Here is a 12,569-nt window from a genome sequence, read left to right on the forward strand (position 1 = left end):
TTCATGAATCTAATAGGATAACTGGATCTTTTCAATTTCTTGCTATAATCTTACCTAGGACTCTGCGACCTTTTTGATGTACACTCAGTCCTTTCCTCAGCTCACTGACTATTTCTTCTATTATTTATTTGCTTTTTTCCTAGTTGTTCTTTTTCGTCCCTCCGGATGTTACTTAGACGAGCTATGTTAGCGCTGTGGTCCACGTCTATTATTTCATTACTGATTTCCTCCTCTCTGCACTTTCCTTTCTCTCACTGGATTCTACCAGATGATGGATTCCGTTTTCAGAAGGACTGTATCATTTCTCCACTGCCACTGTACCAACTACCATAAACTCAGTGACTTGAAGCTGCACAAACGTCTTGCCTTCACTTCCGGAGGCGGGGCAGGACTGCGCCCTCTGCAGACTCCAGGGAGAACCGGCTGCTGGAGACGGCCGGCTCTCCGGGGCTCGGGGGCCTTTCCTCGGGCCAGTCCACCCTCTGCTTCTGCACCACGGCCCCTTCTGTGGCCGCCTGCCTCCTCGCTCACTCCTCACGCTGCTGTGATAACACGGTGCCTGCCCACCAGCCCATCCAGGGTAATCGCAACCCCTCACTAAAGCAGTGCGCAGGCCTTGTCCCCATGCAAGGAGACGTGCGCACAGGCTCCGGAGCGGAGGACCTGGATGCTTCCCTGAGACCCTGTTCTGTCTATCACAAGGACTACCTCATCTCTCATCTACTAAATTTTAAAACTTGTCCCCGCATTCTAGGCAGTCTTTTTTTCTGCTCTAGTGATATCTCTTTGATAACCTGTACTGCTCTGGGGGGCTGAGTACGAATTCTCCTTAGTCTCTCCCAACAGCTGACTCCAACCAGAAGCACGGTCTCTAGATGCTCACCTTGGCCCTCACGATCAGCCCGGAGCAAACACCACATCCAGACATGCTGCCCTTGCTCCCTCAACCCTCTCCGGGCAAACCGGCCCTCAACCAGTGAGGGACATCTGCAGGACCAGTAACTGCAGTTCTTGGGGACTAGGGGCGAACTGGCCATAAATACCGACTCGGGAGGAGGAAGACTCAGTGCTCTGGCATCTCTCAGGGTACAAACAGCACTCCTTTCTTAAAGCAAGAGACTCAAGAGAGGGTTCAGGCCAACCACACAAGACAGCGCGGCGCGCTGAGCCCTCCTATGGAACCAGAAAGCTCCCGTCTCACCGGGATTTCTAGGAAAGGGAAGGACCATCCCACTGCACTTCTGTTCTCACCACCGCCCATCACTAAAGAGACAGAAATCCAATCCTCTCCCCTTTGCAGAACCTGAGGTCTTGAAAGTGCTAAAATGTTATACACTATTTCCAGAACTCATGAGTTTTTTTGCTTCCCAACATACAGTTGATTAGAGAACGGGGATAAAGATAGTAGAGAGGTATCCAGGTAGTGTGCCCCCAAACTACTACACTGCTACTGTAAATCCAGAGCTTCTGGCAACCAAAGCAAAAGACAGAGACTTAAGTTACAGAATTAATGGACACTTCTGTATAACAAAGAGATTTACAGTAAGACGGCACAGCATTATAAGATTTTCAAGTATCTTTGAATTTAATAGTCTTAGAGGTAAGAACATTTTACTTTTCATTCCATTTCTTTATAAATTATATGGTATGCATCTGTAGCTAATGCTCATTTAACTTCTGCACCTAATAAATTACAAATACAATCCCAAACTATGTTTCATCCCCTATGCTTGTAGAGAAAAGCATAATTCCAGTAACCAGTTCACTGCTAGAAATAATAATCTGATGACTATTCAGAATTTTGAAATGGAATCAGAGTAGATAGCATTCCTGCTGTTAATGTAAAATTAAAAGACATAAATGCCTACTTTGTGGGTGTGATATCTAAAAAGCTCAGTACAGATGTCCAAGCCAATCAAAGTTTTCAAAGGAAAGTAACTAAAGTGATGTTTCTGTAATACTGTTTTTATTTTTTTGATGGCACAATGCTAGGCACACAATAGGTAGTAGTTTAATAAACACTGAGTGACCTGCACACTAAAACCAAGATTACATTCTTATTGTCCTTAAAAGAAATTATCGTTTTACTAAATGACTAGATTTTCATCTGGAATAACACAATTTTCAAAGACATCACCACCTTTTAGTGTATATCTCATTAGCTACGTGAGAAAAGTAAGCTTGTTTGGGCAGAATATTCCAGTATAAAAGGAAATGATGGCTCTTGTAAGGAATCATGACACTCCACAAACAAGTACTGGAATGTTCTACAAATTTAAATTATACCAACAAAATCATCAAAATATCCTAAAGAACTATATTATCATTACTTTATTTCAAAATGAATCTAAAATGTTGAATGTCAGCATTGTCTAGTCAATAAGTCAAATTGGTAGACAAAACCTGTTTGGACTAGTCATGAAAAATAAAAAGGGATTCTCCAAGAAAACCACAAAGCAGCTCATTTAAGGTCAATTTAACGGTATCATTCTGTTTTCCTTCCAGCCTCAACATAAGACTTCACTACCTCAAAGGGAATCCTCAGAGTATCTATCTGCACTCCCCCAGGTGATTGGCAGTTCACCACCAATTAGTTCAAAATTACACTGTTACTAGCATGCAATAAAAACAACACCTTTCATCTTTCTTACACAGGTAAGAATACCTTCAGAGCCAATAACTTTGATCAAATGAGTATTTTTGATCCTGCCCCACCCGTCTCTTTGGATTCAGGAAAACTAATAGCTGAAGGCAACTTTTCCCAGCTTTATTCTTAAGCTGAAAAACTAGTGTGGCATTGAAAATATTTTCCTCCTAAGATAACAGAATTTCCCAAAGTCCAGCATTTCAACAATTAGGCTGTCTTCACACCTTTTCTTAATATGTAAGAGAGCCTTAACGGCCACGTATTCATATATTAAAGGGCAGACACTATTTACTGTACAATATATAACGCTGCATTTCTAAAAACCAATATAAATCTCCAAATGATTATGTAAATAACTCAAAGAATATGAAGCAATAGAACAATCTCCCTAAACAAATCAGTACCCTAAACAACCCAGGGCCCTAAACTTAGTCTCTAATGATTACTACTTGAAAACAGATGCCTCTAGTATATACTGTTTCATTTAACTTTCAAATTTAGTGTACAGACAAAACAAAGCTCGTTATAAAATCTATTATCTAAGCAATTCTTTAAATTTTTGATCATATTTAGTACTTTGAACTGACCAAAGTTATCTCTGTCACCAAGAATGTGAGGTCACTCAAATACTTTTCATTATTCCTAGTCACTTAGATAAACGAGTTTGTTGTTAAAACCCAAGACTCCTAATAATTCATAGAATGAACAGTCTCCATCCCCTAAGCAAACACCAATTACTATACACCATAAAGCCACTGGTGATTAGACAGACCCCACAAAGCTTTTGAAAACTGAAGCCTGGACATGCAATCTCTGAAACATCTACCTGGGCATGAACAAACACTATTACCATCTATAGAGGAGACAGACAAGTCATACACCCAAAAATTCTACTTCCATTTCTATTCCATTCGCAATGCTAACATTTGTTAAAATTGTTTACTTCTGACATATGCACAAAAATATGGCTAGTTACTGAACCAAGTAATATGAGATTTCTTTTTATATCCAACACAATTTTGAAAATGCAAAATACTTTCATTATAAAATGATCACAGGCAATATGCAGAATATTAAACAACTTTAGGAACATTATATGAAACTGTGTACAATGAAAAGTTTGGCCCTTTTTTTTCCTACTTTAGCTACAAGGTAGTGGTGTACCTCAAGCCAGATAAGGTGTTAAGATTACTTTACACGTTACCCTCGGGAACACCATCATGACCTGGGTGTGGTTACACAAGCAGGTCATGTGCATGAAACTCATCTCCTGCTAACAAACCTAGATTGTCTACACAGAGCAATCTCTCTCTCTCAGTTTCAGAGAATACACACTTGACTCTTGAATTATTCCAAAGTATTCTCCATCTACTGGTACTGTATCTCTTCAGTCACCTCGTTTCATCCCTTTTTCATCTCACTATTTGGGCCATATTTTATTGTCATGGAAGTGATTCTATGGCCCAAGAAGCTGAATAAATTGTGACAAGATGTCTCCTACAGTTTCAGACCCTTGGACCCAAATGTCGGTGCCTTACTAAAAGAAACCATTGAATTAGTATTACCAGTAGAATTAATATTCTTTTCTGTTAGTTCATAAAGTCAAGATATTACTAAATCCTTTCTTCTGTCACAGTATTACCCCCAAAGGGGTCATTCAGTGTCAACAATCTTTGCTATGCATGTTCTTGATGAAAGTCAGTATCTGATCAACTTCAGACTGTCTACGACTCCCAGTGTCTGGTAAATCTGAGTTACTCTTACATCAGTGGTATAACCAACAGAATAACCATTGCTAGACTATAAAGAATGCTGAGGGCAAGTCAAGATGAAAATAGCGCTGAGGACCTGAGATGAAGCCCAGCGCGTCCTTACACCGTGGAGGGTGGCATGTGAGAGACATTCCACAGCCAACCACGCTTCCCATGATGACGGGAGAGCCTCTGACAGGACGCCACCACTCTGAGCAAGCACAGACTGCCTGGTAAACTTGGCTGAGGGATAAACAGCAAGATTCCAGGACTACAGGTTACTGAGTTCCACAAAAAATGAGGATGTGTGGGAGTTTTTTTCAATCTTTTACTTTTCATAATATAAAAATACAGCAAAAATGAAATCAGTACATCTTCTGTGCTCTTAAGAGTAAATAATTAGTACAAACCTCAATGGAAAAAGCTTTTAAAAAGATAAGAATGAAGCAGGAAAAGTAATTGCCACCAAAGGTGATATACTAACATTTTATCATGAAGATGAAAATAGTACATAAAAAATGGAATTGAACCATTAAGTTCAAAGACTATATTTTAAAATAAATCACATTAAAAGAACTGTGAAGGTTTTGAACTTAAACAACAAAAAATAATTCCTGTTCATTATGTACTTCTAAAGTTACCCAGTACACCCATAGGCTATACACACGAAAGCTAATTATTTCAATTAATGCTGCTGTGCGACTTAAACATTTAAACAGGCTAATGTATATGTATCTTAATCCTGGGAAGCAATTACAAAAGATTTTCTACCAAGATTAATGTAATGGGACTTGCTGTTGGGCTACTCTTCAGGGGTCCTGGAGTAGAAATGGGTTGTGACTGCTCCAATTTCATGGCTTAACAATACAGGGAAAATGGCTTTATTTCTCTTCCTTCACTAACACCAAACACACGGTCTCCAGAGGTCTCTACAATGGGCTTTTCTAAACACTGTTCCACGCGGTGGGTTCTGTGCTATCACCAAATTTCACTTCTTCATTCTTCACATCTCGGGTAAAATGACATATCACTGTGTCTGCTTTTCACCTGTCCACTTACTCCCAACCCACCACGTGCCTGGTAGTGTCAGAGGGTCAGGAAGAAAACCAGCATACAGCCCTGCCTGCTGAGTTCCTGTTCCAGGCAGGGAGCAGGGCAGTACGAGAAATGAGCAGGACATCAGTGACCAAAAGTGCTGTGCAAACAAGGAAGGGGAAGGAGAAAAGAAGTGCCGGGAGGGAGGCAGGCCTGGCAGCACTGGCCCGGAAGCTCACCCGAGGGAAAGCCCATGGGGAAGGGACCCGGCAGGGAAAGAGCTGAGAGGCAGAGGCAGGGGCAGCCAGGAGCCCCCGAGTTGGGGAGGGCTGACCCTCAATGCCCTCCTGCCTCGCAGGCCGAGGATGGGCGCAGGGAGCCGACGGGGACCGGCACCAGCCCAGCTAGCGGTGACTGGCCGTCGCTCAGACCAGGGAGGGGTAAAGCGTGGTCAGATGCTGGAGAGGCTTTGAAGCCAGAGGATCCACACCGGAATGAAGAGCCGCCAAGGAATTTGCCTGGGCACCTGAAGATCGGGTCTGCCACCTGCAGGGACGGCTCGGTGTGAAGGAAGGCCGACTGAGCTGATTTCGGACGAGATGTGTTCAGGACGCCAACTGGACAGCCCAGTGGAGTGTGCACGAGACACCAGGCTCTACAGAGCTGGGGGCCAGCAGCTGCGGCGCCGGAGGGCCGGCCAGGAGGGCGGCACACAGAGAGGCGCGCCAGGACCGAGGCTCGAGGCGGCCCACGTGAGGGAGGGGGGCCGGGGAAGACCCAGCCCCGCAGGCTGAGCAGCAGCAGCCCGTCAGGCGGGAGGGCAAGGAGCGCGTCGGGACCGGGAAACCGAGCGGAGCGGCTGCATCCCCAGGAGGACGGAGCCGGCGGGGGGCTGCCGGTCGCGGTAGCCGCGGAGGCGGGAGTGAGCCAAGCCTCACCTTTGAGCAAGGCTGTGGATGTAAACTGGCCTAACACGTCATTAACGTACCGCCCTGGCTCAAAACTCACACAACTGTGCTTTGACCTCTAGCGGGAGGGAAGGAGCTTTCTGAAAGACAGTTGCGAAGTTGGAATTCTCAATCGGGCTCGATTAACATTTTCCACTTCCTTCTTAGATCAACTGTTCTTGAGGACACTTCCTTTCCTTACTCCTTTCCTTGTTCGTTCTTTCTGTTGAGAAAGATCCCGGTACTTCCCTGTGCTGACGGAAGGGGGCCAGCTGCTTCTGGGAGTCCTGCCGTCGGGGAGAAGGGCGCGGCCCGCTGCCCCGGGGAGGGCCGGCCGCAGCCTCGGCCCAGCGGCGGGGCGGCCAGGCGCCGCGCGCACAGGGGGCAGCGCGCAGGCAAACCCAGGCGAGGGGCCAGAGTTCTGACACGAGAGCTTCTGCTTTCTCGACAAAACAGGAAGCAAAGTATCAGCTGAGAGTGACAGCGAAGGAGGTCTGGGAGAAGACGTGAGCAGTCGTCTAGAGGCTGTCTGCTCAGACAGGCAGAAAGGTCAGGCGGCCACAGTCAGCGGTGAACCGCCACGCGGGCAGAGGACGCGCAGGGCGGGCTGCACCGAGGCCGCGGTCTCGCCAGGCGTGAGCACACCGCGGGGAGTGCGAAGGGGCCTGAGAGCGCACACGAGGCACGGGCTGTGACGACAGCCTGGCACTAGGGTAACTCTGGTGAAGCCTGGGGACGAAGGCAATGCGGGGCAAGCGGCGGCGGCGAGAAGTTACGAGGGTGAACACACGGCATGTGTGGAAAGTGTCCGCTCTGAGCGGCTGCGGGAAGCGAGCTGGAGAAGCCAGCGCTGGGCGGCAGGGGCCGAGGCCCCGGCGGCACGAGCGCGTGCGCACCACGAGGCCCGCGCTCGCACGGCGGCAGTAAGCAGCTGCCCGGCGATCAGAAGGGAGGGCTCCAGGGGCTTCCCAGAGGGGGGACGCCGGAACCACCAAGGACTGGCCGGCCCGGCGGCGGGTGCGCTCGTGCAAGAGCAGACAGCGCGCGTCCTCCCGCAGGGAGCAGCCCGAGCCTGGGAGGGGAGAGCGGCTGGAGAGAGGAGACGCGGTCAGTCAGGTCAGGGTCTGCAGACACGGATTCGGCGTCTGACACAGCAAGGGCAGCCCAGGCAGGCTCCAGGAGTGCCGGCGGGCGGGCGGCAAGCAGGACCCCGCTGGGGCTTCTGGGGAGCCGAGACTTCAGACAGAGGGGAGGCCGCGCGCGCTGTGGGCCTGTGGCCGACCCGTCTGCGCTCCGCCCCAGAGCTGGCGCAGGGTGTCCAGGGGGAGGGGACCGCAGGAACCGGGGGCCGAAACGGCCCCAAGGAGACGTGCGGACCAGAGTCTGAGCCCACAGGACAGCCCCGGGCTCCTCGGCCGGACCAGAAAGAGGCCAAGGGCAAAAGGCACCGTCACTGCTGCCCTCTCCAGGGCGGGCTGCACGGGCTCCCTCCCGCTCCAGAAACACACACACCACCTTCCTCCACTTCTTGTCAGGTCCTTCAGCACTGGACGCAGCCTTCACGCAGTCTCACCACGTCTCTTCCTCTTCTTCAGTTAACTAGCCCACGATCTCAAGACTCGGGTTCTAAATTCACCTGCACGATGTCTGGTGCTTCGAGAAAGAAGCGTGGTGAACAAAAAAGGGAGGAGAGAGTGGGGCAGGCTGGAAGCAGGCCAGCTTCTCCGTAATAGTGTGCCAGTTAGCTTTGTTACTGTCTTTTAAGAAATAACAACACTATTAACAAGCACAAAACCTCTAGCACCATCAAGTGTCAAGGAGGAGCAGCAGAGAAGTCACAGGCAGGCAACGCATGCCAAAGCTGTGCTGATAACTTAAACGCCAGCATGGAAACCGAGCTCAGGCATATAATGATTACCACAAGTCATCTTATCTTCCAGAGCAAAATAGTGTTATTCCCACAATTAAGTCCCTTTTGACATCAAGTATCATGTTTCATCAGGTAACCACAAAGCTGGGATCAGAGCAACCATGCAGATGTCCCCAACCTACACACGATTCCCGTCAGCCCACACGCGCCAAGCAAGCACCGCCAGTGTGCCCTCAGCAAACACCACCACAAGTCCTGGGTGGACCACCACTGTTAGCTGTAGTGTTTAAAATCTGTTACTCTATCCTGAAATTGTTTTTAATAGCCCAGAGTAAAAACTTAAACTTCACTATTTAAGAATAATTTAAAACCTACGATAACTATTACAACACAGCGTATGTGGCAGAGTGCTGTATTAAATATACTCCACGGGATGTTCACCATCACTAACCTCCTAGTAGTGAATTTGTGTTCAGTCGTGTCTGACTCTGCAGCCCTCCAGACTGTCACCCACCAGGCTCCTCCGTCCACGGGATTTTTCAGGCAAGAATGCTGGAGTGGGTTGCCATTTCCTCCTCCAGGGGATCTTCCCAAACCAAGGATCAAACCTGCACCTCCTGGTCTCCTGCACTGCAGGCAGATCCTTTACCCGCTGGGCCATCGGGGAAGCCTGCTAACCTCCTATGACCTATGTTTTCTTAAATAGCAAATTACAGAATAGGGCTTTGTGCCATCATGGCTTTTCTTCCCTCTGCACAACTGAAAAATATACTTACTGAAGCTCATAATTCTTAACCTGTCTTAATCAAAATGTCCATTTTGCTTCAGAACCCTCCATATTCCACCTTCAACAGTCCACAGTGCTAACCAGTTGCAAAGAGCAAAGCGACAGCTTTATCCCAACATACCCCAACACACAGTCTCACTGGAAAGATTCTTAATGACCACCGCCGGTCAGAAGTAGTGCATCGCCTCCCAAAATGGCAGAAAATAAAAGCACACCCATCACTGGCAATCACATCGTCCTTTTTTTTTTAAGTCTCACTGGCAATCACATCGTCCTCTTTTTTTTAAAGTCTTTACTGAATTTTTACAATATTGCTTGTTTTACCTTTTGGGTTTTTGCCTGCAGGGCACCTGCAATCTTAGTTCCCCGACCAGGGATCGAACCTGCGTCCCCTGCATTGGAAGGCAAAGGACTGGCAGGAAGTCACAGATCGTATTACTCGTAATCCCCTGCAAGCTGTACCGTTACTGTGTTAGCTGGGATGGTTTATTTTGGCTTTGCCTCATTGTATAGTACCTTGAACTCCTGTAAGTGCTTCCTCTTCAATTTCTTTAGCTGTAACGGAGCCACTTTTTATTTGAGGAGCTAAGGATCTAGAGAAATTCTGGAGAGACTTTTTTTCTCCACTGTTGAAGGACAAAGTAAGAAAACCCTACATTTTGGGGTTTCTTTTGATTAGCCTTATTTCAAATTCTTTAATTCACAGAGCTCTGTATTTTACCCTTCCTAGATCTGAGCCTCCTGATCTGTAAGACAGAAGCGGTATGTATGTAAGATGAGACATAGCCCCACACTGCAGGGGGCAGCTAGACATGGATTCTGAATGATCCAGGCAGATTTAGTATACAATGCCGTGATTATCTAAATAAGACAAGTTCATTACAATATTAACTACTTTAATGAAATATTAGAAAGCTGACAGTATTGATTAAAGTTATAATTCTTAAGTTAAATAGGTTTATAGCTTTAATAACGTTAGAAGAATAAAAGATACATGTAGTTCCAGTCTAAAAGCTAACAGTATCAAAGTATATAATTATTACTGATAAGAATTCTCTAGAATAGATACAATCTGAAATTCTTTGATCTAAGAATAATATCTAATATCAACATTTTGGGGTTGATGATTTAAATTCACTATCTATAACTGAAGAAAATGGGTATCTTTCTTCCCATTTCTCAATATTGTGTAGTTAAAGTAACCTTCCATTTTATACCTACTCTTGAATTATGATTGTAAAATATAGTTAGCTATTAATAATCTGATCTCGGTGGTAAGTTTTCAACATTTAAAAGAAAACTGCATAGGAGAAAAGAGTGCAGGGTGAAAATCATCTGAGTAAAATAAATTTTACTATGTCATTTCTCTGTTAAACTGTCATTACTCTATTCTTTACTGGTTCATCATTTGAAGCTAAAACTGATCAGTAATGGAAATTTAAATTTTAAAGTCTCTGACAGGTTTATGTGGTTATCCGTTGGTAATGAACAGTATCCCCAAATGAGGACAGAGTTCCTGAGTACAGCAATCTAATCGGGCCCTTCTTATAGAAGAAACACTGCTTTCTACCACACATTCGCGATTTCAACAGGACAGACACATGGAAGGGATGGGACAGCCACTGAGACAAACCTGCAACACGCCAGCAACGCTAAGTCCTGACCCACGTCGGATGTGAGCATCTGGTGGAGGGCAGGCACGCCTAGTGGCCAGTGTCTAGGCGCTGAATGGACCCTGCCAGATCACAGCGACTTTCAGTGAGGGGGGGCCTGGCCCCGCGCTGCCGCTCCTCAGCACACGGGCCTCACCTGGGAAGTGCACGAGCTCCTCTGCCATCTCAGCCTCGGGCACCAGCACAAGGGCCTGAGGGGCTTGTCTTTCTCCCCTCATTTATCTGTCTTTTTAGAATTAACTAATGTTGTATTCTGGTCTAAATACGCAATAAATATAACAAATACATACCACTGAGTCGTCTCTGGAGTGCTTTTTCCTCTAGGGTAATGATATAAATTTGCTCATCCAGGTCTTCAAGAATCTAAATGTAAACACCACACTATTGAATAATACATTACGAAAGCAGTGTTTATGAGAACATTTAGGCTACTTGGCCTATAATTTAGACAATTATTCAAATTAATAGAATCTAAAATAAAAATGCTCAAACTATCCTATTTGCGAATTAAGTAAAAAAAGTCTTGGTACACAACTAAGCGAACTGAAAGCTGATTCTTACAAAATCTACATACATCTAAATTGGGGTTGTTTCAGTTTAAAGAATGAAAGAACTCTGCAACTCTCTCAAAGGCACACAAATGCAAGCATTCTAAACATTCAAAAAGCTGAATGCAGTAATCTCTTTGTGCCCAAGCCAGTTCTCTGGAGCTGGAAGGAGCAGATCACCCAGTCCAATAATGGTTTCTCATCTATTAATACTTTAACCTGTATAATGTGTAGGTAGAACAAGAAATCCATAAATGAAATCGCTACCATTCATACTTTCCATTTACATCATCTTTATATACTAAAAGATGTCCACAAATATTGAACACTGGGATTATGAAAATCACCCTACAGACCGAACCCTACCGAGTGCTGAACACACACACTCACTACCAGAGCATACAACATTAGTAAAATCAACCACCAGAAAAACCCACTAATCAACAGCCAATTTATATGGGATATTCTCTGCATTGTCTTCATTGCTGATAAAACCTAAAGGCTTTATTATCACAGGTGGGAAATTTATTATCACTCTGGCCACCTGATGAAAACAACTGACTCCTTGGAAAAGCCCCTGATGCTGGGAGGGGCTGGAGGCGGGAGGAGGAGGGGCGACAGAGGACGAGATGGCTGGATGGCGTCACCGACTCAATGGACATGAGTGTGGGTACCCTGGGAGCTGGTTATGGACAGGGAAGCCTGGCGTGCTGTGATTCATGGGGTCATAAGGAATCGGACACGACTGAGCGACTGAACTGCACTCATCATAGCTGGCATCCCTGAGCCAATCCTAAGTTTCTTCCTAGCTCTGGGAAAACTCCAAAAGAAGCCCAGAGCTGTTATTAATGTTGTGTCCTTCAACCCCAAACTACTTATTTCTCAGCAGAACAATAAATTGTGAGTTGATGGACAAAACAAAATGATGGAAATCCTATATATTAATACACATATCCTTTCAGAACCCTGATGAGGCATTTTCAGAAAAAGGAGTTTCAATCATGCAATCCCTATCAAGTATCAAGCAATCCAATAATTCCCAGGATTTGAACAAATTTATGGCCAAGAGCTGAAAACAAAATAAAATAATAAAATAAGAACATATAGTAAGAAACAAGTAATTATAAGAGATGGCCATCTTGTAAGCCCGGAAGGAACAGGAAGAAAGGGAGGTGGCCTCCCGCAGCAGTCAAGGCCCTGACACCCCAGTCTCTGGAGGAAGAAGGGTCCACGGGAGCCCCAGGGGAGGCCGTGAACGGGCAGGGAGGGCTTCGCTGAGGACAAGACGCACTCGTGTGTCCACGGGAGCCC

At 45.9% G+C, this 12,569-nt stretch overlaps 1 protein-coding gene across 3 annotated transcripts in view; it reads right to left on the minus strand.

Annotated features, from left to right (window-relative positions):
* LMBR1 (limb development membrane protein 1) overlaps positions 1-12,569 on the minus strand; it is a 133,007-nt gene that overhangs the window by 41,847 nt on the left and 78,591 nt on the right. For all 3 annotated transcript variants that reach the window (XM_040260208.1, XM_040260209.1, XM_040260210.1), the window contains one exon: positions 11,001-11,073. In XM_040260208.1, the coding sequence (XP_040116142.1) occupies positions 11,001-11,073 (73 nt within the window). The remainder of the gene's footprint in view (positions 1-11,000; positions 11,074-12,569) is intronic.

Source organism: Oryx dammah, unplaced genomic scaffold (assembly GCF_014754425.2).
Source record: "Oryx dammah isolate SB20612 unplaced genomic scaffold, SCBI_Odam_1.1 HiC_scaffold_18, whole genome shotgun sequence".
NCBI lineage: Eukaryota > Metazoa > Chordata > Mammalia > Artiodactyla > Bovidae > Oryx > Oryx dammah.